The 27,159-nt window shown below is 42.7% G+C and overlaps 2 protein-coding genes and 2 pseudogenes across 3 annotated transcripts; 2 read left to right on the top strand and 2 right to left on the bottom strand.

Moving 5' to 3' along the window:
* Nucleotides 1–1,126: 1,126 nt before the first annotated feature.
* On the bottom strand, nt 1,127–2,421 carry LOC129375642 (MORN repeat-containing protein 2-like). Of its 2 annotated transcripts, XM_055054880.1 has the most exons (5): nt 2,291–2,421; nt 2,076–2,123; nt 1,669–1,775; nt 1,459–1,595; nt 1,127–1,382 (listed from the first exon to the last, which is right to left on the bottom strand). In XM_055054880.1, exons 1-5 carry the CDS (start codon nt 2,295–2,297, stop codon nt 1,280–1,282), a joined length of 402 nt encoding a protein of 133 aa, XP_054910855.1. In that variant the 5' UTR covers nt 2,298–2,421; the 3' UTR covers nt 1,127–1,279. The 2 variants fall into 2 exon arrangements, with proteins under 2 accessions (XP_054910855.1, XP_054910856.1); XM_055054881.1 differs by lacking the exon at nt 2,076–2,123.
* Nucleotides 2,422–3,338: 917 nt separating this feature from the next.
* On the top strand, nt 3,339–14,083 carry LOC129375643 (putative ATP-dependent RNA helicase DHX57; annotated as a pseudogene).
* A 717-nt stretch (nt 14,084–14,800) lies between these two features.
* LOC129375631 (short transmembrane mitochondrial protein 1) lies at nt 14,801–16,462 on the bottom strand. The gene is made up of 3 exons (XM_055054868.1): nt 16,295–16,462; nt 15,670–15,723; nt 14,801–15,321 (listed from the first exon to the last, which is right to left on the bottom strand). Exons 1-3 carry the CDS (start codon nt 16,307–16,309, stop codon nt 15,250–15,252), a joined length of 141 nt encoding a protein of 46 aa, XP_054910843.1. The 5' UTR covers nt 16,310–16,462; the 3' UTR covers nt 14,801–15,249.
* Nucleotides 16,463–16,501: 39 nt separating this feature from the next.
* On the top strand, nt 16,502–25,460 carry LOC129375632 (dynamin-1-like protein; annotated as a pseudogene).
* Nucleotides 25,461–27,159: the final 1,699 nt, after the last annotated feature.

The following is a 27,159-nucleotide window of genomic DNA, read 5'->3' as shown; positions in this document are numbered from 1 at the left end:
TTTGCTTCTGATCTGATTTGTTTGCGCGTCAGGCCAAGTGTATTCGTGCATGCTGGAGGTCGGGTGGAACACATCCAGGAGGGATTCGGGAGTAAACAGAGAGTAGAGAACTGACTTCATCCACTTTCCATTAATATTCCTGGAGTAAGAGTTGGGAGCGAAGTCGTCACAAACAGCCGACGCGCCCAAAGCGGAACCCGTCCGATAATGTAATGTGTCAAATGAAGCTGACGCGGGCAGGCACTTGCTGTGCCGAAGCACAGAAAGTGACTCGGAGCTACAGACGTGAGGAGCTAATTTCAGATATCTGCCCACTGAACTGCAGATATTCTGCTCATGGGTTCTTGCTCTTTGGCTTAATCAAATTAATTAACTGGCATTTCATCGTATAGTTTTAGCATATAACAAATCGAAAAAAAATGTATGTGGAAAATGAAGTCGATGAAACAAAAATGCACAAATAGTTTTAACGTCTTGAGGCAGGAAACCATGCAGCAGATTAGTAGTTCAGTGTTTGCCTTGTCAGGAGAACCTCAGGGCCGGATTTAGAAAAATGTGGCTCCGTCGACGAGAGCCACGTCGACGTCGCCGCACCAGCTTCTTTTACGCATGAAAGTGAGAATATATTCAGAGTGAGGTGCAGGCTGACTTCCAGGGTTTTAAAGCCTGTCCCTATGAGTGTCTCCAAAACAACCTTTGTGTTATAAAAACAAAATCCATTATAAAATCTGCATCATTTCTACAAACGTCTTCGTCCTTGCAAGGAAATAATCCAAAACGTCAATCAATCTGAAACAATGTAGCTCCAAAGTCAACATGATGAGAAATAAATTTGAAATTGTATATCTTGGTTTTTTACTCTGCTTATTGGAAATTATGACAAGTTTAGACCTTAAAACCTCCACTACGTCCTTTCTACCCCCATGTGGCAAATAAATGGCCCTTACCACATCTGTTGTTTAAGAGGTGCCTTAACCCTGCCAAAAACCATAATTTTTTGGCAAGGTTTTTTTTTTTGCACTGATTGCCCGAGGCAGACTGTTTATACTGTGTTGTTTAGAGGAAGAGAAGAAGAATTTAAATGAAGGATATTTTAGATTAAACTATACCCATTGACTCTGCTTCCTCAAGATTTCCAATATTTTATTGTTTTACTGAAGAAATGGAGATGTTCACATTTGAACGTTTAATCAACTTTCAGTGTTAGTGTTTTCCTAATGTGGTCTAGCTCTAGAACAATGATTCTTTAGTCTGTTTTTTTTTTTGTTTTTTTTTTTGTCTAGAGGTTGTGCATCAGTTTGAGACCAAGTGCTGCTTCACCGTGGAAGTCTCCAGTCCACTTCAGGCCTTGTGTGTCAGTGAAGGTACCCTCTCCCTCCAGCCTATAAAACACCATTGCAGACATTCAGAACTGCGCGTTGTGACAGTTGAAATACCTGAGGGTACTCTGGCGACTACCTGTCATTGTAAAATTGGCCCTTGTACATAGAGCCGTCCGGAAATGTGTATGTTCCCCAGCCGCTGTACGCGTTGTCTTTGAACTCTCCTTCATACACGGCCCCAGAGGGAAACTGCAGGGTCCCTTTGCCCAGCATCTGGAGAGAGGAAAGACGTGCATCATAAACAAACAGATGTTAAGAAGAGGACAGAGAGACGGATAGCGCATACTTTGTCCTCTTGCCACTCTCCGGTGTATACGATGCCACTGGCTGAAGTGTGTTTTCCTGTGCCGCTTCTCACCAGCTCTCCAGATTCAGACTTGCGACACTCGCCCTCTGTGACATGAACAAACAGCTTATGTAACTCTGGCACTACTCCTGATTACTTTAATATCTATATACTTGATTCTACTGTTTTAAGTTTTTGTCACCATCTGAATGATTATTATTTTTTTTATAAACTAGTCAGGTTATCTAAAACATTTAGTCAAACAAATATGAAATCAGTTGGGCAATCTTTGTAGACTTTTGTAGTATCTTAAGTAAAACCTCTTTAAACCTGTACAGGAAATGACATAACCTGTGGAAAAAGGACAGAACGTTCACGCGTTGGTTGGGTTTTACGTCCCCACTCACCGTACTTGTCCCCATTTGGAAAAATGAGGGAAACCTGGATTACAGTGTCTGCAGACAAACACATCCAAATACATTGAAACACTTAAATAAAATAAACGTGGATATTCACATATTCAAACTATGTGCCTTTTTTGTCTGACAGAAGATAGAATCACAGGTTTTGTTTGTTGTTTTCTCTCTCTCTCTCTCTGTGTGTGATAGTATTTGCACCTCACCAGTCATGCTATGACAGCTTCCCTCAGTTGGCAGATGGCTGTCAGAGTCCACAACAGACGCTGTTTCACTGTGAAGGGGGAGAAAGAAAAAAAAGGGAAAAAAAGTGTAAAGTCGGAAAATTGAACCCAGAGGTGTGTGTCGGATTGTCGTCGCGTCGGTTGTCCCCAAATTGGTGTGATTAGTCTAAACTTTTCACACGTTTTCATTAAGAATGAGCTCCGGCAGTTCGCTGCAGGTAGGCGTTGCCATAGTAACGGCGGGGTCTAGCTACCACTGCGGAAAATGAGGAGGTTGTGCTTCGAAGGGGCGTGGCCTATTAAAAAACACGGACGACGGCGAACACCGCCAACCCCTGGAGAGCGGAAAGAACTACAACTGTTTGAAAACTTGACAAAAATGGTGTGAATAATTTTTCCAAAATGTATCAAAATAGTTCAATGAGTCTGCATGCCTTGGAGGAGATGAAATTTTAATTGCTTTATTCAAAATTAATTTTGATTTTTGTTTGTTTGTTTAGAATACATGAATAAAATTAAGTTTCAAGTTTTTCTTATTCAAAACTTGAAATATGATTTTAAAAAAACTGAAGGAATTTACCATTACCTGGGGACTTTCAACCCAATGATGACACATGGCTGATGGTATTGTTGCATTTATTACATTGTGGATACAAGAATGAGAAATGTTTTTTTGGGTTTTCTTTTCAATTTGTATACTATTTGTAGTTTGCCCGTTGTGTGACTTTTTGTACATTTTGTGATAAAATTAACAGAAAAGGCAGTCAGACATTTTTCTCTGCAGGTAGAAATTCAATTAAAAGCTTTACCTCTGTAGTGCTGCACATGCACCTTTTTATTTGCAGTGATTGGTATGGAAATCAATATTACTAGCTGATGATGATATAACTCTGTATCCATGATACATTCAAAAAAGAAAATTTTGAAAAGTTTGTAATGCTAGCTGAATGGAAGAAAGTCTTTATTACGTTTGCTTGCTTTTTTTCCCCTTTTAAGTGGTCTATCAGCAGCGGAAGACTGGAGAATCAAGGACCAATCACAGCGATTAGGAGGCGGAGCTTATCTTTAAATCCCGCCCACTACTTCCTCTCACGTAGTTGAAAAAAAACTAACAATTTTTAAGGTATTGTTTCATGAAAATTTATATTACCAATATGCTTGTGTAATGTCAAATGTTATGAGTAACTTAAGAGTGGTTTAAAAACCACAGTGATGCAACACAAGAACCGGAAAAGAAAGTATGAACTCCGAACTTCGGCCAATGAAAGACTATGTGCCGTGCCGGGGGGCGGAGTGTGTTGGAGCTGCTGTTTCAGGTACGTTCACATTTTAAAAGTTCTTTTTCTGAAAGGTATGAGTCGTCGGCTTTGTCTGTTGTGACACGTTTCAGACGGTTGAGTTCGTTCCACGCTGTGAAAAATGAGAGTCTGGGCTGTGAGGACATTTCACACATCGCCTAGCATGCTACAGTGGAAGTTAGACGCGTGCTAGCTGTTAGCTCGTTAGCCAACTATATGGATGCTAATGCTAATTCGCATTCGTAAACAAACCTTTTCGCACACATGTGCCGAGACCTTGTACAGTTTATTTCTCAGGGTAGCTACGTATGTTGATGAACTATTAACTTTCATATTAGTATAAAAGACTCAATTATCATATCTTCTTTGTGTACTATTTTCATTTAAAACTTTTTATTTTATGAAGTTTTTAAGTTGATGCGTATGATGGCCTTTGTTTTTGACATGTTAACTTGTACAATACACGAAACATTATGTCTTCTGATCCCCCTTAAATAACTCCAAGTGACTTATTGCAGATTGCAGATAATATTTATTGAAGTCATATAATCAAGTTCCCTTACATTAAATTAGTTTTGAGTGAGCAAACAAATCCCCACTCAGTAAATATGATTTAATTGGGGTCAATCATGGAAAAAGCTGAATGTATTGTCAAATTGGAATGCTTGAGTTTTAAATTAATAATGAGGTCCAATTAATTGACCTCATTGAACATCAGTATCCTGAGGGTAGTGGTAGTAAACTGGACTAGATGTGTCCTTAAGAACTCTCATTGCTTATGATTGCTTAACATATTATTAAATCACATTAACCTCTGAAATGTAGTATGTTCAGTACAGAAAGACAATTTACAGATCATATACATTTTTAGTCTTATTCAGCTACATGTCCAAAAAAATAGAACCTTGTAATAGGAATTGTAAAAGACTAGACTGAGTATGTTTTAGAAATAAATAAATAAAGAAAGAAAGAAAAATCAAATATAAAAACACAATCTTAACAACAGTAAAAGTTTTGATTAGGACCGGTTAAGAATTTTTAAAAAACATATACATATATAAAAAATCCACAAAAGAGCTAACCCAGAGGTTTTTTTTGATTAAATTTAGCTGTAGTTTCATATTGGAGTAACTGTGTGTCCATAAGAAAAGAGAGAATAAGAAATGGTTAATATCTCTAAAATGGCAACCTTAAAGCAGCAGGAATAATAATAAAATATCTAATTATATATGGTATGTGCAATAATAAGAATAGGAAAGATAAATTTACAATTCTTAATACTTAAGTAGCCTTGAATTTAATACCATTTTCCTAATAATGCTGAAGTGTGACTGTAGCAAATTCAATTTTGATGATGTTAGTTCGATTTTTACTTTGCAGCGTTTCTGTACTCAATTTAATCTTCTATAAAAATTAAAATTATGTCTCAAAACCACCATTTCAGAACAGCTTTTAATGACTGATTATTGTCTTGTTTTACGCTTATTAATGTGCTTTTTGTTTAAGTGTTATGACTTTGTTTGATGTACTTGATGCTCTGTTCGTAATTTGACTTATTTCTGTAAAGTACAATACAATGACTAGCAATCCCCCCCATCTGACTTTTCTTAACTCTGTTGTATTTCTAACCTTCATAGCTCTTTTTGCTAATGATACGCCTGAGCAGCCGTGTCGCCTCTGCTGGGATTGTTACTCCGCGGTTTGATTGCATAATTGCAGCCAACAGCGTTGTGTGTCAGCCACCATCTCATTGCTTTGCACTTGAATTGAAAATCCCCCCTCAGCTATAAGCCACTCTCCGCTCCGTCGTGCCCGTACAGTAACCGCTCTGCGTCTATCAGCTGTCCCTGCTGCTTGGCGCTGCTGTTTCCAGGATCCCCTTTCTTTTTTTTTTCTTGCTATAAAAGCTGAAAACACACACATCCAATCTGCTCTTTTTCTGTCTCTGTTCATAGATGGTTCGCAGCCATGAAGGAACACTGACTGAAGGTTTGCTTACTTTGAAGTTTAAGGGAGTTTATTTGCAGAAATCCTGCGTGTTTTTTTCTTCTTTTTTTTTTTTTTTGCACTGATTGTGTGTGTCGGAGCAGAAAGATGAACGCCAGGAGAAGAGGAGGGAAGCCAAACAGAGGAGGAGGGCGATTTAACAAGCCCAGAGGAGGTGGCGGTGGCGGAGGTGGAAGCCGGAAGGGAGGAGGAGCCGGTCGCTGGGATGACGACGATGACGATTTCAGCCTAGATTTTGGACCCTCTCGCTCCAGCAGGTATTCACGGCTTCACTTATCACTTTATCCCATTTGCCTTCCTTGAACTTCTGTCTCCTCAGATCTGGAAAAGGACGAGGCGGTGGCTGTGGCAGCGGTGGTAGTGGTGGCGGCAGCGGTGGTGCCGGCGTGGAAGGGGGAGAGATGCGGGACGAGGACGGGGATTTAACGATCGCCGAAGGGACTCGAAGGGCGACAGGAAGCCCCTTCCCAGGTCCCTCGACTTTCAGGGTCCCTCTGAAAGCAAAACGAGGGCAGCAGACCCGATGCGAGCAGCATGCCTTGCAGAAAATCTTCATGACCAATGAGAACCAAGAACAGCTCAAGGAGTTGCTGCGGGAGCTGCAGACGCAGGATTTTGACGAGCCCTATGAGTGAGTCGACGCTTCTGTTGTTATTATTTTAATAGTTATTGGACACAAACATCTGACTCTGTTTGCAACAGGGAGTTTGGCTCTGATTATTCAGAAGAAGAGGTGGAGGAATATGATGAGTTGGATCCCCGTGAGGAAGGTCAGTTTTGGGTCACTAACGATGAGCCTGTGGAGCGAGATGAGAGCCCTGCTTATTACCCAGAGGAGGAAGGGGAGGAGGAAGAGCAGGACCGGCCCACAACTGAACCCATTATCTCCTTATTTGCTGTTGGGAAGCTCTGCAGGTGATCACATCATAAAGTTTATATCGGGAGGTGAAACGTGAGCTGCTCCTGAAATTAATCAATTTCTATTAGAACTCTGGAAAAGTTTGGACTTTAACCAAAGTATTTTTACTATTTATTTGATTTTCCAAATTTTATTTTTGATGTTATCATATGTGTGTTTCTTTGTCTTTCTTTCTTGCTTCCTTTCTTTTCTTCTTTCGACCTTTCTTTTATCCTCTCTTTCATCCCCTTTTCCTTCCTTCTACTAACATCTTTAATTATAAATATAACCACAGATCCGGGTTTAAGCAAGTCTTCAGTTTTTGAATAATTAGTTGAATTTCCACAACAGAATTACATTAGAGGTCCCAGTGACATTATATATATCTGTTTTTGTCAGGTTGAATGCTTTTTTGTAGATAATTTTCCATGAATGTCAACATCCCAAAAATGAAAACGGATCCATTCTTATTTATCCAAAGTTCTATGTTGTTTAATTTAAACATTATCAAAATAATATGGTGTTTTTTTTAAAAAAAAGTTACAACTAATTTCTTTCACTAGATTTTAGCACTTGATGCTCTAAACCAGTTTTATTTATTTTATTATTTATATTTTATTTTCTCTTAACATTTTTGCGTTCCCTTTTGAAGATACGGCTTCGACAGGGAGAGAAGCAAACAGGCTCTGGAGTCTGGCGGAGGAGAATTCGGGTCGACTTTGGAGCATCTTCTCCACCAGGTCTTCAGCGAACGCTATGGGCAGAAAGCGGTTTCCCCGATGGCCTCCAGGGGGTGCCGATGGACGAATGCCTGAGCCAGCGTCAAGAGGAAGCCCTGGCATTGGCTGCCATTTATGGCGACCGTTTCAACGAGCGCATCGCCAACACCGTGTGGACGGTGTCTCTGGACGTCCCCTTCCTCTCTGTCAAACCGGCCAGAAACGGAGGCGATGCCGCGGGCAAAAACAGCCGCAACGTTTGTAAATTCTACCTCAAAGACCGCGGCTGCCGCTTCGGCGACAAATGCCGGTTCAGACACGAGCTTCCGGAGAGAGAGAAGTCTGGGGCAGGTTCCTCGGACCCAAAAGGGCCGAGCCAGCCCGGCTTCACCAGCTACTCTCCTCCTGAGTATGAGCTGGAGGTCCGCTTCCCAAAGGGAAACCGTTACCCTCACCAGGCGCCGATAGTCGCCTTCAGCACCAACGATGAGTCGGTGGCAGCCGCGGGGAGACTCTGTGTCACCGAGAAGCTGTTTGGAGAAGCACTAGCGGCGGCGAAGAGTGGCGAGCCCGTCGTTTACACCCTGATCACCGTCTGCGAGGACGAGCTCAGTATGAAGGAGCTTCTGGCCCTTGGGCATCACAAGTACAGCACGCCGCCTCCTGTGGTGGCACCACAGCCGATCCTCTCGGCATCGCAAAGAGCAGAACCAGCAGCACGAACCGAAGGAGGAACGCTCCACCACCAACCCAGAAACCCGCAGAAAGTGAGTCCTCCAGGTCCGCAGGCATCTGACATTCGTTGTTTCGCTTTTGATGCCTGTTCTTCCTTTCGGTAAAAGCGACTGGAGAGGCTGAGGAGCCTGAGGAGGTGGAGGTGGAAGCTGTCCCAGTGGAGGCTGAGAGCTACGTCAACCTGAGGAAGAAGATGGAGAGCAAGCACAGTCAGAAAACTGAGAACCTCCTGCAAGAAAACGGCAAGCTGTGTCGAGACTTCCAGAGAAAACAGGTAGATCTGACTGAAAACATCAGGAACTTCACATCGTCCCCTTCGTGCAATGATGGCCTAAGTCGTTTTATCTGAGATATCATTTGGAAAGGAAGAGGTGATTTTATTTTGTGCCAAAACCTCTTTTGCCACAACTGTAGAAAGATGATCAAGGCCACTAATAAAACCGAGTTCCCCAGACACTCGGCCCGCTCCTGTGCGGGCCGGGACTGAATTCTGACTTTCATGTCAATATTCTGACCTTTTTTCTCCAAATTCTGATATTTGATATCTCCAAATTCAGACTTTAATCTCAGAAGGCCGAATTTCAGGATTTGGATTCTAATCCCTGAGTCCAAACTCCGAATTCTGATTTTTTATTTTTTTTCTCCCAGAAATCTAACTTTTAGATTTGTGTTTCTCTTTCATTCCCGGCCCAGTCTTCCCGGCGCTTTAAGTCTATGCTGGAGCAGAGGAGGAACCTCCCGGCTTGGCAGGAGAAAGAAAACATCCTGGATGAGTTGGACGGCTGTCAGGTTCTGGTGATCAGCGGGATGACTGGGTAAGGCGACGCTCTTCATCTGTCGTGTTTCTGCTCTCTGTGCATTTTTAAAGCGTCTCCTTCTTTCCAGGTGTGGTAAGACCACTCAGATTCCTCAGTTCATCCTGGACGCCTCTCTGGCCGGTCCTGCCGGACAGGTGGCCAACATCATCTGCACCCAGCCTCGGAGGATCTCTGCCATCTCTGTGGCTCAGAGAGTCGCACAGGAGCGGGCCGAGAGTCTGGGGAACTCGGTGGGCTACCAGATCCGCCTGGAGAGCGTCAGGGTATGCACACATGCTGGTTTATTTTCCATTAGTAAGTGCGCGTGCAGGATTTCAACATTTCATGACATGTAGAGAAAACCCAAATGTGGACACCTGCTGTTATTACAGCACCTTGCAGAGAAGAAAAATCTCTTTCTTTCCTCCATTTTTCCAGACGTCGGCCACCCGGCTGCTGTACTGCACCACGGGCGTTCTGCTCAGAAGACTGGAGGGCGACGCAGACCTCAGAGGAGTCTCGCACGTTATTGTGGACGAGGTGCATGAGCGGACAGAGGAGAGGTCAGCTCACTGAACTCAGAGGAATGTTAAAACCTGTGCAGAGTCTTCGTGGTTTCTTTACGTCTTCTGTTTTTTTTTTTTTGTTCGTTTTTTCCACACAGTGACTTCCTGCTGTTGGTGCTTAAGGACCTTATTACAAAGAGGCAAGACCTGAAGATTATTCTAATGAGTGCCACTCTGAATGCCAACCTCTTCTCAGAGTATTTCTACGACTGCCCAACTATCCATATACCCGGTACGGACTCTGGTCCACAGTACATAACTTGAATGTGGAACCTTAATATATCTAATCTAAATGTTCCTCTTCTCCAGGTCGTACATTCCCTGTTGATCAGTTTTTCCTTGAAGATGCCATTGCAAAAACTGGGTAATATTTTCACTTTTCTTCTAGCTCTACTCATAATTGTTTAAGTGCAGCATGGCTAATAGTCTGGAAAAACCTGGCATTTGATTTGAGATTTTCCAGGTCTGGATGAAATGAAATGTTTGAAGTTTTACTTTTTACTCTTTATTCCATTTTGTCTTCCTTTCTTGGTTTCTGTCTTTGCTCCTTTGTTTCCTTGTCTGTTTTCTTTTCATTGTCTGACTTTTACTTTCTCTTTTATTTCTGTTTTTCTTTCTCTCTTTCATTCATCATTTCTTTTTACTTTCTGTCTGTCTTGCACTTTTTTTTTTCCTGTTTTCTGTCGTTGCTGTTTTTTCATTTCTGTCTGTCCTTTATTGTTTGTTTGTCCTGTCTGTCCATGATTATTCCATCTGACCTTGCCCCCAATCCTTTGTTTCATGTACGTTTCAGCTACGTCATGGAAGACGGCAGCCCTTACATGCGCTCAGGGAAACAGAACTCGTCTTCCGCGAGCGGCCGAAGAGGCACGAGGGACGCGGTGGACGACTTGGGCGACGACGTGTGGAACTTCATGTCTTTCTGCAAGAAAGATTTTGTCAAAGACTCGACCCCAGACCAGCAGCTCAGCCTGCAGGAGCTCACCATCAGATACAAAGGTGAGTTTCGAAGAAATTATTCCGCTTCAAGGTTCTGTCGGGGTTTTAATGATCCACTTCAATCTTATAGACACAAACAAATCTGTCCTTAAAACTATTGCTGCCATGGACCTGGACAAGATCAACATGGACTTGGTGGAGAGCCTGCTGGAGTGGATAGTAGACGGACAACACAACTACCCACCAGGTCAGAGTTGGTATTTTGTGCTGCTCTCCGTAAAAGGTGATATTAATATTTCTAAACTACTTTTATTGGTTTGATTGCAGGTGCTGTGTTGGTGTTTATGCCAGGCCTTGCTGAGATTAAAATGCTTTATGAGCAGCTGCAATCCAACAGGATATTCAACAACAGACGCACCACCAGGTTTGGGACCTTAATTGCAATAATTTAAAAAAAAAAAGAAAAAGAAATGCAATTATGTTTTTAAAAAAATGAGCTTTACAGAGCAGAACATTCACCGACATTAAATCCGGCTGTTTGTGCAGCAAATAATAACTTTTGGACGTTTCAGTCGGTAGGCAAATTGTCTTCAAGAAAAAAGGCAAGAATCCTTTAAAATAAACTTAAAAATGTACTTACAACTCATTCTCTTTTTTTAAGTTAAGAATTTAGAGTAGTACTCACTTTAAGATAATCGCTCCAGCAACAAAAGATTCACTTATTCTAAGGCTTTTTGCACATGCTGTGTATTACATGATTTTCGATTTGTAAAAGATCCACGATGTTCACTTTCTGTTTGACACACACACACACACACCAGATGTGTGGTCTACCCCCTCCACTCCACCCTGTCCAACGAGGAGCAGCAGGCGGTCTTCAGCCGCCCCCCGAAAGGCGTCACCAAGATCATCATCTCCACCAACATCGCGGAGACCTCGGTAACCATCGACGACGTGGTTTATGTCATCGACTCTGGAAAGATGAAGGAAAAGAGGTAGGATTAGATTAGATTAAACAGATTAATCCCTTTTTTAAAAAAACGGTTTTGAGACGAGTCCGTGTTGCGCTGCCTGTTCTCAGGTACGATGCTTCCAAGAGCATGGAGAGCCTGGAGGACTCGTGGGTGTCCCGGGCCAACGCGCTGCAGAGGAAAGGTCGAGCGGGCCGAGTGGCCTCGGGGGTTTGCTTCCACCTCTTCACCAGCCACTGCTTCCGCCATCAGCTGGCCGAGCAGCAGCTGCCCGAGATCCAGAGAGTTCCCCTGGAGCAGCTCTGCCTGCGGTCCGTCCGTCTGCTTCCTGGCTTTGCTCGTTTGTTAAAGCAGAGTTTTTAAACTCTCCTACTCTCCTACTCTTTCCGTGACAGAATTAAGATCCTGGACTTGTTCGCCGAGCAGCAGCTGGAGTCCGTCTTCTCTCGGCTCATCGAACCGCCGGACGTGGGGAGCCAGGATGCCGCCAGGCAGCGCCTCCAGGACCTGGGAGCTCTGACCCCGGATGAGAAGCTGACCCCGCTGGGCTACCACCTGGCCTGCCTGCCCGTCGACGTGCGCATCGGGAAACTCATGCTGTTCGGCGCCATCTTCCGCTGCCTCGATCCGGCGCTCACCATTGCAGCCAGTCTGGCCTTTAAATCACCGTTTGTAAGCACGCCTTGGATTTTCTTTGCAATGTGAATCACATCTACGTGGTGCTAATCTCTAATATGAAAAAAACAACAACAATCCAACATCCTGATTCCTGAAGCATTTGTGCATTTGGGTTGTTTCCAGGTGTCTCCATGGGATAGAGAGAGGAAGCCAGTGAGAAGAATGTGACTTTGCATTGGCCAACAGTGACCATCTGGCTTTGTTACAGGCATACAAGGTACTGAGTGTTATTTTTATTCTACATGGTATGAATGGCGTTACACAGTCTAATTACCTTTCCCACCAGCTGCGTCATAAATCTGCTGCTTCCGTGGAAAAAAGCAATCCACTATTTATGATTCAGCAAGAAAATATGATAGAAATGTCTGGGAATATATTTCGTTACAAATTATGTAACGGATCCTCTCCCTCCTTGGCAGGGTTGGTGCTGCGCTGCAAAGAGCGGCAACCAGGCCAGCTTCCGCTTCTGTAGGGAGAACTTCTGTCCTGGCGCAGTTTACAGGTCAGAAATCACAAACTTCTTAGACAAAAGTTTGGGATTGTGTTGTGAATTAATTCTTTAAACATCTTCAACGTTGCTGCCTGTCCAGGAGATCGCCAGCCTGAAGAGGCAGTTTGCGGAGCTGCTGTCAGATATCGGCTTCATTAAGGAGGGACTGAGGGCCAGGGCTATTGAACGCTTATCCTCACAGGGAGCGGATGGTGTATTGGAGGCTACTGGCCTGAGGTGAGTCATATGAGTCACACTGAATCCATCTTTTTGCTGTAAACTTGAAGAACGCCTCTTAAAATCAGTCACATTTTGCTTCCCAGGCCAACCTTAACTCAGAAAACATCCGCCTGATGTCTGCAATGCTGTGCGCAGCTCTCTATCCAAACGTGGTCCAGGTGATTGTCCTTCAATGTTTCCTGCTCCCAATAGTTTAAAAAGGTTCTTTCATGAGCTGAAGCTCAATATTTTTGGTCTATCCAGGTTCGAGCTCCTCAGGGGAATTACAAGATGACCAGCAAGGGAGCCATGAAGATGCAGCCGAAAGCCAACGAGCTGCGCTTCATGACCAAGAGCGACGGCTACGTCCACATCCATCCCTCGTCCGTCAACTACATGGTAAGCGTGAGCCGCACAGAACCGCCGAGGTCAGCTCAGACCAAAAAAACCCCCCCAAAAAACGTGATTCTTTCGACACTCAGGTGCGCCACTACGACAGCCCCTATTTGGTTTACCACGAGAAGGTGAAGACGAGCCGCGTCTTCATCAGAGACTGCAGCATGGTGTCCGTCTACCCGCTGGTGCTGTTCGGAGGCGGTCAGGTCAACGTGGAGCTCCACAAAGGGGAGTTCCTCATCTCTCTGGATGACGGCTGGATTCGGTTCGCAGCAGCGTCGCATCAGGTCAGACAAACGAAATAACTTGATCCCAAATTCTTCTTTTGTTGGGTTGAGACTACCAACCAACCAACCAACCAACCTGTGTGGGTGTTTTCCAGGTGGCTGAGCTGGTGAAGGAGCTGCGCTGGGAGCTGGACCAGCTGCTGGAAGACAAAATCAGGAACCCGAGCATGGACCTGTGCAGCTGCCCCCGGTTCCCGCATCATCCGCATGATCGTCCACCTCATAACCACCCAGTAAGGCCCTGGCTGAGCTCCTCATGATCCGTTTACCCTGAAGGGCTAAAACATGCGGAGCTCCGCTGTTAACTGTAATTGAATCTCCAGCTCTATGCAGATGACGAAGTTTTATTTTTGATATCTCGTTTTGTGTACAAAACTATTGCTGCACATGCACTAAAGCAACTTGATGTCACGTCACTCCAATGACAGTTTTTTTTTTTTTGAGTGGTCATTGTAGGTGGCGATGGGGTTGTGTGCGTCACAACTTGAGCTTTTTCTCGGGTCCATATTGGATTTTTTTTTTTCTAATTCTGAAGTGACTGCACGCAAATGTGTATTTATTTGAAATGCATGATTGACTGAGGTCCAAGAGTTGCATGGTGTTCAGATATTTTCCAATATGTTGAATGTATTTTTCTGTTGAAATGATGTCAAAACTACACTGTAACAATGTGAACGGAAGGGCTACAGAGACAGGACGTGATCTCCGCTGCCAAAGAAAGCCGTCATCTTTCACTTCACAGTGCCCTGCAAATAAAACTGAAAGTAACACCTGGTTTCAGTATATTCTTTGTCTTAAAATGCCAAATTTTCACTTCAGTTGCGCATTTTTCTATTATGAAGATGTTGTAACGAGGTTAATGGTGCTGCAAGTTGGGTTGGAAGGTTTGCTCTCTTAGATTCAGTGCAGAAATGTAGAGGTCTGTGAGAAAGGCCTGTTGCTTCATTCAGTGTTCGCGTCTCACCAGGGCGCCATGCTGAACCGTGCCAAGACAATCCTGGTAAGATTTTTTGGGGGTTTTTCTACTTTTAACTTATTTTCTTATTCATCTGTCATGTCTCTTCCAGAAATGTAAAATATATTCTGCTGTGGTAAAGTATTCAGTTATTTTAAAAAGCTTACCATATTCATATCATATCATATTAAGAAAAGTTACATTTTCTTTTCTTTCTGTAAGCCGAACAAGTCCAAGAAGCCGAGATCCCACAACTCCGAGTCTGCCAAGAAGACCAGGAGTCCAAAAACTCTACAAAAAGAAATCATCTTCCAAATGCAACAAGAGGGTGGACATCCTCTACTACATATCCCACAATGCACCACAATGTCTGGAGTACAGAGGGTTTGGGTGGCCAAATTCCCAAAAGAAAAAGGGAACAAAAAAGAAGAAAAAACAGATAAGATCTGCCAAACATTACATAAACCGCGCCATCTGTTGAAAGAACATTTTTAGTGTAAGAGTTGATGCTCAAAGGAATGATAGAATGCTTTAATGTCATTTTCTGTAACTTTATTGTAGGCTTGAGAACAATGTTTGTGAAGGTGTAGCAAAACGTTTGGCAGTTGTTACTAAAAATTCAGAAGGTAGATTAATTATGCTTTGTTTCTGTACATCTCAATGCACTTTAAACATTATCGTTATACAAAAAAGAACAGGCGACCAGTCCAATCAGACTTTAAAGTGATCCCATCAGTTAGCTGCATTATTCGTTAAATCAAGTTTCTAGGCAATGCACCCAAGGAGGGGAAACTCCAATGGGAAACAAGGATTTATTACAGAGAAGGGAAATAAATACTGCTCCTGGAACTGCTTATGCTTTTACTCATGTCAAATAATCCTGTAGCGAATGCACACCCCCGATACCCCTGAGCCAACAAAACCCTGTGGATAAATAATCTCTGCAGAAGACGTCTCCTCTTCTTTGAAGCACAGTCCAGCTTTGCTCACTCTGGGGGCTTCTTCTTGGCCTCCACGTCCTTCTTAAAAGCTTCAATTTTCTTGGCTATGTTGGGTACCTGAGAATATAGGTTAACACTGGCAACAGAACTTTTAAATGGAAATAGCAATTAGCAGGAAAGAGAAACAGCATTTGTCACATTTCCAATTCTGTCCTGTAGTTAATGGGATAGGCCAGGGTGTCAAACTCATTTTGGTTTTGGGCCAAATCGAGATCATAAATGCTTTTGAAAGGGCTGCATGTGGCAGAATGTATTTATAAAACCCCTTAAGCTGTTAAAAAATGAGCAAATTCTTATAATTAAACAAAGAGCCACATAAAAAGCCTCTGGCCTTCAGTTTGACAAAACGTGGGACAGGGAATAAAGTCAAGAAATGTCATTTTTAATGAAATAAGCAGAACTTACTTCATAATTTTGAGCAAGATACATTCCCACTACATTCCCCAAAGTGAAGCCAGCCTGCAAACAAAGAAGTAGAGCTATTATTCTTTTTCATGTTGGGTAATGCAAAACACACAGCGTGTCTGCTCACTTTAACTGTGTACAGCAGAAAAATAAAAAACAAAGGTATGACAGAAAACCTTTTACACAGAAAAACTCTGTTACACCAACTTGGTAAAGCAAACTCTTCTTTGATCACAGTTGACAAAATTACCAACTGATTCATAAACAGACAATATATCCACTAAACTAGATCTTATTCACAAATGATTAATATATATTCAAACAAAAACATTTTACAGTACATACCTAACTAACTTATCTTAAAGTTAATTTCCACCTCTTTCAGATTAAATTCTTTATCTAAAATCTATTTATGGCATAAATATTGCTAGTAGTATACATATTTTGATGTGCCAAAACTCATTCCATCCTCTAAAGACAGAATCTCTTAGGTATTTCTTCGCGATTGCTTTTCAACTGTCAAGCAAATATTTTATTAGCATGTAGCGCTAACAGTTACCATTTAAGCTACTACGGACTTGGCAAAACTATGGGCGTCAGGCGTCGACGTGGAAGTATAACTCACCAGAAACTGCAACATGATGACGCAAATAAGCGTATTAAAGTCCTGCTCCTGTTACATAAACGTTGTAGTCCAAAGCAGGTCGGCGCTTCCAAAGTTAAATGATCCAAACCAGCTAGCTAACGAAGCTAGCCGTCCACCAGAGCGCATGCGCGTGACGAGCTTCGGCGCTTGTAGTCCTTTCAGCCGTTCTCGGTGGAAGAAACTGCAACTCCCAGACCTCCACGCGGTATCTGTTGTCGCAATGGTGTTTCCGGGGAGACATTGAATGACTTTGGCTCCATCTCGACATAGAGTCTCTTTAAAACCTATCAACCAGCAAACATGGAGGCTCTTATCCCCGTGATAAACAAGCTGCAGGACGTGTTCAACACCGTGGGGGCCGATATTATCCAGCTGCCGCAGATTGCAGTGGTGGGGACTCAGGTAAAAACAGCTGTGCCTGTGAGCTTTTGGTGATAGCAGCTGTCATGCTAGTCGTAGCCCTGTCACCTTGCTTCAAACGCGCACGAATGAACCAGTATCACAGTGTTTGGTTTCATCACATCCTTGAAAGAAGTGAGATTTGACAAAACCGTTTATTTTTTTTATGATTTATTGGAGCTGATGCGCATGATAAAATCTGCACACTGCTAAATGTTGTCAGCCCACAGTCTTGCAAACATCCCAGCTGGCTGAATGTGTTTCTGATGTGCTCGTGTCTCCAGAGCAGTGGAAGAGCTCGGTGCTGGAGAGCCTGGTGGGCCGGGACCTGCTGCCCCGGGGGACCGGCATTGTGACCAGGCGGCCCCTCATCCTGCAGCTGGTCCACGTTGATCCTGCAGACGGCCGGAAAAACGAGGAGGGAGGTGAGCGCCTGCAAGACACGTGGTGTCCAGTCAGTAGAGAAAATACTGAATGCAGTAACGAACATAAACAAACACAGGTTTTTGAGTTTTATGGAGTTTTGTATGTCAGGATGCACTTTGCTGCCTCATTGTAAATCCAACAAATACAATGAGGATATACAATAAGTGTGGAATCCTGATCCTGTAGAATTAGATGGTTTCCCCACATGATTGGATTAAAGCAATCAGTTTTTCTGACTCTCTCACTCTTTTCCGAACCACATGCAGATGCAAAGCAGCGCCTCAGAGTTGCAGCGTTCCAGGTTTTCTGAAGTTTTAATAGCTGAGTTTAGCGTCTTGTATCCTCTCCCATATTCATAGCTGCTTAAATAAACCACCTGGTCAGATGTTGATCCTTGCATTAGTTGGGTTTGATTCATCTCTTGTACCCAGCAGTTAAGTTTTTTCTGCTTTTGTTGTTTTTTGTTTTTTCTAATATATGTCTGTGACTCAATTTCTCATTGTGTCTCAGATGTGGAGGAGTGGGGGAAGTTTCTACACACTAAAAATAAGGTATTCCTCCACATGATCCTCCATAGTGTGGCCATCTTGGTCATGACTTGTCGTGACGCTTTCCTCCCTTTTTGTTATTTATTTATTTTTTCCCTTTTCGTTTGCAGATATACTCAGATTTTGATGAAATCCGACAGGAAATTGAAAACGAAACAGAGCGAGTGTCTGGGAACAATAAGGTGAGACGGAGAGCTACGACCGAGGTGGTGCGTTTGTCTGTTTCCTGGTGGCCAAAAAGTTACTGCCATTAGAAAAACAAATGAAAAGCAAAATGTCGCTTTAGCCTTTTGTTTGGGTTTGATAAATCGTGTACTATTCTACCACAGAGCCTCATTCAACAAAATGATTGATTTTTGAATCAGTTGTTTAGTCATTGTTTTTTTTTTGTGAGTCAGGGGAAATTAAGAGATGCTTTAAATTTCAGGATTAAAACTGTAATGGTGCGTATTTCTTAACAGGTAGACGTTATAACTCCTGTAAAGTCAATCCAACCTCTGCAAAGGTTTAACTTGTGACCCTTCCTACGTTGTGGATGCAGACCTTCGACTTTACTGGATTTACACCAGAGACGCTGATTTCTGATCGCCAGCTCTTACATTTTGAAACCGAGTTAAAGTTCCTCCAAGCTCCAAGAAAATAGGGCATCGACGTAGTAAGCTAGGACTGTGCTAATAATAATAATATTAATAATAATAATAAATAAGACGACAGTATTTCATAAGCGGCAAGGGTCGGGAACATAGTAGAAAAAAAATGCAAAGGTAGGAAAGACTGAAATAACGGCACCTTTTAGCAAACAAACAGTTAGCTGGACAAGCCGTATAATATAGCCTTTACTGCTATATTCATGTTTATTATTCATAATAAACATGAATATTTATTATTCATGTTCCCACTGTTCTTTAAATATTATTTCTGTTTACATTTCCCACAGTACTTTAAAGGCCATTCATTATTTTATTTTTCTTTTACTAAATAATCTATGGTGTTAAATTTTTTATTTTTTTGATCACATATACAAAAATCATCAATTTAAAAGACTCATAGACCAAAAATGTTTTTTTTTTATTTTAAATTATACAATTTAAAATTCTTAATTCTATCTATTTTTTAACATATTTTCCACCTTTGCTGACTAAACATTAGTTACAGTAGACGTTGGTCTCATAACTAAAAGCCGTTCTATTGAGTAAAAGTCACTGGATTGTTACTTGCAAAAGAAGCGGCTGTAAAAATATTATTTGTCAGTAATGATTAAATTAACTGATTAAAAGAAGTAAAAGTCTCCATCTGAATTTCCCATTTCTTGAGTCGCTGTCTGGAGTTTTGTGTCTAAAGTTGATTCTGACGTTTATTTAGTTATTTAGCTGGCTGTCTTTTGGAAATCCATTTTTCAAGTGTGGCTTCAAATGATTAAGTTGTGAATATACTGCTGGAGAGAAAAACAAAGACCCTCTAGAGAGAGGTATCTGCCGCCTGGCAGACGAATGGCAATTTACTCCTCATCTGATCGCAGCCGGCAGGAGGATCTAAACTCATCTTGCCGCTTCTGATTCTGTGATTCTGTTCCTCTGCAGGGAATCAGTGATGATCCCATTCACCTGAAGATCTTCTCCCCTCACGTCGTCAACCTCACACTGGTGGACCTGCCGGGAATCACCAAGGTAACCCGTCCCGTTTCCAGCTCCCGCAGTACCAGCCTCTCGATCGCTCTGTGAAGGAAGCTGACACCGGCTCCTCTCCCTTCTGGATCCGCCCCTCTCAGGTGCCTGTGGGCGATCAGCCCAAAGACATCGAGATCCAGATAAGAGATCTGATCCTCAAGCACATCTCCAACCCCAACTGCATCATCCTGGCGGTCACGGCGGCCAACACGGACATGGCCACCTCGGAAGCCCTCAAGGTGGCCCGGGAGGTGGATCCAGACGGTATGAAAGCAAAGCGTGACCTTTAAATGGCGGCAATCCTCGCTGAGCTTCCGTTTTGAATGGATGTGAATCAACAGGCAGGAGGACGCTGGCCGTGGTGACCAAGTTGGACCTGATGGACGCCGGTACGGACGCTATGGACGTCCTGATGGGCAGAGTCATTCCTGTTAAGCTGGGGATCATTGGAGTTGTGAACAGGTGTGAGCAGCAAAGTGGCCATAATGCCCAATAGGCAAAAATAAAACAATCTTTTCATTTTCTTTTTTCTCGTAAAATCCAGAGTTCATAAGAAGAAGCTAAGTTGTGAGACTGAAGGAAAAGAAAGAAAACTGATGTGAAACCATAACCCTTAATTGTGTAGAATCTGCGTTACAGACAATCTTCCTAGTTTTGCAGATCGTGGATAGATTGTTGTCCTTCCAGATGCAATGTTATCATTCCTCTGCTCTTAGCTTAGCTTCAGTGAACTCAGGCAGACGTCATTGTCGTACAATGATTTCTTTCTGTAAATCTTTCCGGTCTTGGACCCTCAGGAGTCAGCTGGACATCAACAATAAGAAGTCAGTGGCCGACGCCATCCGCGACGAGTATGCCTTCCTGCAGAAGAAATACCCGTCGCTGGCCAACAGGAACGGAACCAAATATACCTGGCCCGGACCCTAAACAGGTGAGCTCACCTCTGGGGGAAATGGATCAGCAATAATGCAGTGAACAAAAACGATAAAAGTCCGTTTTTAAAAAGTTTTTTAGCAGCATAAAGAGCAGAATCAAGCTGCTCCCACTGCCGTGCTTCATGCCTTTTTTCCACTGTGCCTTTACTGCTATTCTTCAAATAGATAAACACATATTTCATCAAACCAAAAACATTGAAAAAAGAGCTTAAACTGCAGAAATTTTTGCTATTTTAAAATGTTTTTTTTTTATTTGAGTGTAAGAGACATTAGTTGTTTAATCTACTGATGGAAGTCTGACTTTGTAACGACTCCTATGTGTCTCTGAATGTTGCATAGACCAAGGTGAAACAAAATATATGCACACAAATTAAGTATTTTTTTTCCAAGCTAAATATCAATTACAAAACAATGCAATTTTTTTGAAAATTATTTTTATTTCTGATATACAAAATATTGACTCATTATCTGCACCTCCTACGACGTTTCCGGCTCTGAAGCAGCTGATGTTGCTGCAGGCGGCTCTGAGTCAGCTCTCACATTTTGTGTTTGTGCTTAAGCTGCCATATTCATCAGAGAACACGAGGTAACGCTGCATCGCTCCTTCTTCCCAGAGCCGTCTGGGAATTGCTACTGTCTTGTCATTTAAGGCCAGGCGCTCTCTGCCTTTCCTCTGCTAATGTCAGGCTACTGATGCATCACATCCGAGACTGCCTCCCGGAGCTGAAGACACGGATCAACGTCCTGGCGGCCCAGTACCAGTCCCTGCTCAGCAGCTACGGCGAGCCTGTGGAAGACCAGAGCGCCACCTTGCTGCAGCTCATCACCAAGTTCGCCACGGAGTACTGCAACACCATCGAGGGCACGGCCAAGTACATCGAGACAGCAGAGCTGTAAGTAGCGGCTCCGCCACACGGTGGTGGTGTCGAGCCAGTGAGCGTGAGGAGAGCGGATCGGATCAGCTGCTCCGGTTTCTGATTTCATTTTAATTTAACCTTCAAGACGAGATGAGACGACTTATTTTGAACAGTGAGCTGTTCAGAAAATATCACACACAGGGGGACAAAAATAACTACAACCATTCTCATACTGAATAAGTGAACAGTTTTTAAAAGTCACAATTCCAACTTTTTCTGGTCGATAATTTTTTGTTCCGGAAGTTATTGTGATGAACGATAATATTGTTGTTTTCAGGCCATTTTTTAATAATTGTACATTCTCAAAGATCAGTAAACATTAAATTCTAATGAGTATTTAGCACTACATAGATTTTAAATCTCCAAAATAAGTGAATACGAAATAAAATAATTTTGAAGCGTTTGTAAGCAAATTGTTGAGACCAAAACGCCAAACTGAAGTTGGTGATATCTATAGTTTCATAGTTTATGAATCTGTGTGAATGGAGCGATGGCCAGTTTACAAGTCGAGCTCACGAAAGCTGTGAGTCGGGATGCCGCAGCGTTGACATGATGACCGTTTCCGCCTCCTGCCGCTGCGTTTCAGGTGCGGCGGGGCCCGGATCTGCTACATATTCCACGAGACGTTCGGCCGGACGCTGGAGTCCGTGGATCCTCTCGGAGGACTCAGCACCATCGACATCCTGACCGCCATCAGGAACGCGACGGTGTGTTCACTTCCTTCCGTCCAAACAGGAAATGACAATAATAGGGCCGGAAGAATGGATCGCCATTGATTATTGGAATAATTGTAATTAGTAATCGATTAATCATCAACTGGAGTATACAGACTGTGAAACATCCAACTTGCAGAAGTGTAATTAAGCAAAAACTGTCCAAGTTAAAAAAAACAACTCCTTTGTCGATAAGTGAAGCTGAAGGAATGCTACGTTGTTGCATTTTAGACAATAAAATGAATTAGTTGTTTATTTGTATTTTTATATTCCACGAAAAGACTCAAGTGGTTAAATGACAAACCTCCAGAATTCGCCACTTTTTAAAATGTATTTGATTAATCTTCAGAATAGTTGATTTATTAGTCGTGGCCCTGATAATGAAGCCGTCCCCCGCCATCCCCACCTCCAGGGCCCGCGGCCGTCCCTGTTTGTGCCTGAAGTTTCCTTCGAATTGCTGGTGAAGAAGCAGGTGAAGCGCTTGGAGGAGCCCAGTCTGCGCTGCGTGGAGCTGGTTCACGAGGAGATGCAGCGGATCATCCAGCATTGCAGCAACTACAGCACCCAGGTAGAAAACACCCATTCTGTGTCCTAACACACACACACACACACACACGTTTATACCGTTTTATCTGTCAGGAGCTGCAGAGATTCCCGAAGCTTCATGAAGCCATCGTTGAAGTGGTCACCTCCCTCCTGAGGAAGAGGCTCCCCATCACCAACGAGATGGTACGAACCTCCGCCCGCACGCCTGCGCCTGATTGGCTGCAGAGTTTAGGACGGGTTCTTCTTCCCGCTGCAGGTCCACAACTTGGTTGCGATCGAGCTGGCCTACATCAACACCAAGCACCCAGACTTTGCAGACGCCTGCGGAGTCATGAACAACAACATCGAGGTCCGTAGCCACTAATTTAATCTGACTGGAAATATATATTTTTTACAGTTTTTTTTTTATTTTTTTAATTTGTTTTGAATTATTTTATTTTCTAGGAGCAGCGGAGAAACAGGATGAGAGAGCTGCCCGCCGCAGTCCCCAGGGATAAGGTAAACTTTAGAGTGGGGTTTCTGAAGGCAGCTCGTTTGCTCTAATATTAGGGTTGGAATCTGCAGCGTCGGCTCACAGCGCCACAGCGAGACGGCTGGCAAACGCGAACGGCTCCGGATAGTTTCCGTCCAGGAATCTAATCCTAAATCTCCAGGCTCATTCTCTCAGAGACTTCTCAACTTTCCACTGCCAGCCTCGTCTTTTTTTTTCTTCTGTCTTCTCAGAGCCTTTTTTTTTTTTTGTTTTTTTTTTTCCCCCCTCCTCTCCACTTCCACGTTTCTGCCCTCATATTCCTGCTAGTCTGTTGGCAAAGGCCCGGCAGGCCCAGCTGCGGTTTCTGGCGAGCCCTCTCCGTCCAGGACAGACGTGGACAGTGCCAAGGTGGACACAAACTGCAGCCTGCTGGCTCCGCGCCCGGCCGGCTGTGGGTCTGATGGTGCTGCACGGACGGATGGATGGTTAGGTGGATGGATGTGCATGAGCTGCTGGCATGCACTGTGATCTTTGTCTGCTGATGTGTTGACGTCCCTCAACATGATGGAACTTGTTCTAACAGCTGTGTGCGTGTTGTTTTTTCTTCAACCAGGAATCCCTCCAAAAATGATAATCTCCTTCTCTTCCCTGTTTCTCCAACTCAACACTTTTCAATGCTGCTTTTTTTGTTGCTTCTTTGATCTCAGAAAGATCTTGAGGTTGGGATCACGTTTTGGGTTTTATTGGTGAATTTGAACAGTTTTATTTTTTCCTAATTTGACATATCCAAATCAGATCTGATTTGGATATGTCAGGTTTAGTGTCGGCCGATCGGATACTGAAAAACGTTTCTGTCGTTTACATTGCCGACTTTATTTCAAATTTAATCACTGGTATGTCATCAAATATATCAATATCGGATTGGTGCATCTCTAATGAAAATTACAGACTTCAAAACTCAACTGTGCATCGAATGCTAATTTTTTCCCCATCGTGCCTGCTGAATTTCAACCTTGTTAACGATACGTCTCTCGGATCAGGAACCTGTGGTGCTGATTAAACTTTTTTAAATCCAGACATCTGCAGCTGAAGGACAAACGTTGGGTTTCGTTTGTTTTTTTGAACCCATTTTGAGTCAGGTTTTTGTGGCTCCTTCTATTGCCCAGCTGTTATTTTATTTCTGCTTACCAATGTCAGAAAGCTGCTTGGATCCGTTTTTATAATGTTGGACCGCAGTAAATTTTATCCCCATTTAAAGCAATAGGTTCCCCCACAGCATGACTTTGCCATTGCCCTGCTTCACACAAACTCAGTCGTTTTGACTTCCAGTTCTGGTTGACCGGTTTGGTTTCACGCCACTTAGTCTTTGGTTGCTTGGGTTCATTCTCGAGAGTGTTTTAATCTTCTTGGAGCATAAATTCAAACCTGCAACAACCACAAACCAAGCCTGATATGCAGGATTAACTCAGACAAATAAATTATATGCAGGCCAACTTGTTTGTTCCACCAGAAAAATTTTTTGTGAATCCTTGTTGCTGTCCTAACTATTTTGATTTTGACCCTTGATGTGTGTGTGTGTTAGGCAGCGGCTGCAGGGCCTCAAGGTGAGCAGGACGGCACCGGGAACTGGAGAGGATGCTAAAGAAGGGAGAGGAAACGGCCAGCTCCGGACCAGGAAGTCCACTGAAAGGAGTTGTTAACTTGCTTGATGTGGTAACCAAACCTCAACCTGCAAAGCACATTGTTGGATTTCTTTTTTTTTTCCCCTTTCTTTCGACTTTTTATAAGTGAACTCCTTTCATTGTTTGGACCTTTTGGTTTGCTTCCGCAGCCGGTCCCGGTTGCCAGGAAGCTGTCGTCACGGGAGCAGAGGGACTGCGAGGTCATCGAGCGCCTCATCAAGTCGTATTTCCTCATCGTCCGAAAGAACATCCAGGACAGGTGACTGCTGAAAATCCACTCTTCCTGGCCTCTCCTGGCCTTCTGCTGACATGTCAAACAGGAAACGCTTCACTTTGAAGCATAAAAAAACCTTTCTACTGTTAAGGGATTATTTTAGGGCGACACCAGTGACATCATGTCTTTTTGGATCTCTGTCCGTTTCTACTCTAGTGTACCAAAGGCAGTGATGCACTTCCTGGTGAACCACGTGAAGGACAGCCTGCAGAGCGAACTCGTTGGACAGCTGTACAAGTCGGGGCTCCTCAACGACTTGCTGACCGAGTCTGAAGACATGGCCCAGCGGCGGAAGGAGGCTGCCGACATGCTGCAGGTAACATGCCCCGCCCCTCCAGTGCAGTCAAGCACTTCCTGTTTTGATTTCTATTATTGATTTGTACATTTCCCTCCAACAGGCACTACAGAGGGCCAGTCAGGTGATCGCTGAGATCAGGGAAACACACCTTTGGTGAAAAAGTCATGGTACGTCAGGATAGATCATCATGTCTGAACTTGGTCAAACTGTACAATATGTATCATGTGAGCGTACTTGAAGAAAAAAAAAAAACAAAGCTTGCACTGAATTTGTTGGACATTGTAAGGGAAACTGTGTGATGGCATTCAAACTGAACGTTAAAAAATAAGCATTTCCAGCCTTTTTCCCTGAAAAAGTAGCACTTGTCAAATAAGAACACTGAACTTCTGTTTATTTTTTTTTTTTGCACTATTGTCACACTGTATTGTAAAGCAGGTCACAGTTACTATCAGGTTTATTTATTGTCATTTATTTAAGTTTACATTTGCTGCCTAGATGTGAAATATCTGTAAGGCCTCTGAAACACCGAATAAAGAAGTATTTTATTGCCATTAAATACAACAAAACACAGAAGTTGTGCTTTATTTCTGTCAACTTGTGTTTTGATGCGAAGCCAACAGCTGATGAACTTCTCGCCTTTAATTTATACATTTTTTTTTTTTTTACACATGATCAAATTTTTAATCCTATTTATAGATTCTAGTGCCAGGTTGACTTGAAGAGCTTTTTTCCCCTAATAAAAGTGGAAACTCTTCTACAGAATTTAAAATCTGTTTAAATTTAAACAGATTATTTTTTTTTTTTTTGTCTAGCGTGACAAAAAAGCAAAAGTAAATTTCAAGGCTATTTCTTCATTTCCTCTTATTTTTTTCACATTAAGGAGCTGAGTATTACAGATACAAATACACAGGAAAAAGCAAAATCCAGACAAGTAAAAGACGGTGCTGGCAGACCATCACGCTGCACTGATATACGAGTAAAATCAGCTTTTTCAGGAGTCCAGTGTTACTTACTGCATTGATGGACGTCGAAATAATTCTTGACTGAGCTCTATCATAAAGAAAAGGCAATTCGATCTCCGAAATGAAACATTTATTGTCACTGGTTGTCAAAATGCCGCGATAGCTGAGGAATGAAGAGATGTCTGACAAAATGATTTCAACTCAAAGCCTACATGTCAAAATTGCAAAATGTTTCCAAAAAATAGAGGTGGACAAAAGTACTAACTTCAAAGTTGCCATGACGTGTCAGATGAAGAAATCAAACAAGTGAAAACATACTGTACCCCGATTGACATCTTTCTATACGATGAGTTTTACCTAATTTTTGACATACTGTAGTGTGTGGGAGTGTTTTTTTTTTTTTTTGGAAAAATGAAAATTTTTTCATAGTAAAATTTTATGATTTTTTAAAATTTTAATGTGAAGTCAGAGACGTTATAGTAAAATTAGGATGACACGGTATGTCTTTTGGACCTTTTCGACCTCCACTACTCACGCTATGACAAAGTAGAGTACTGGAGGTCAAAAATGAAAAGAAAGTGCCTAAGTATATCAAGGCGATAACGTGTCATAAGATGACACGCTATGACATAGCATCCTATGTCATGCTATGACATAGTAGAGTAGTGGAGGTCAAAAATGCTATGAATAGTAACTCTAGTATTCAAGGCGATAACGTGTCAAGATGACACGCTATGACATAGTAGAGTCTGGAGGTCAAAAATGAAAAGAAAGTGCCTAAGTATATCAAGGCGATAACGTGTCATAAGATGACACGCTATGACATAGCATCCTATTTATAGTCACTACATAGTAGAGTAGAGTAGTGGAGGTCAAAATGAAAAGAAAGTGCCTAAGTATTCAGGCGATAACGTGTCATAATGGATGACAAGGTATGACATAGTAGAGTCCTGGAGGTCAAAAATGAAAGAAAGTGCCTAAGTATATCAAGGCTATAACGTGTCA

This window comes from Poeciliopsis prolifica, unplaced genomic scaffold, assembly GCF_027474105.1.
Source record: "Poeciliopsis prolifica strain line A6 unplaced genomic scaffold, Auburn_PproV2 SCAFFOLD040, whole genome shotgun sequence".
Taxonomy (NCBI): domain Eukaryota; kingdom Metazoa; phylum Chordata; class Actinopteri; order Cyprinodontiformes; family Poeciliidae; genus Poeciliopsis; species Poeciliopsis prolifica.
The sequence above is the reverse complement of the archived record's forward strand: the minus strand, read 5'-3'. Positions and strand labels throughout refer to the sequence as shown.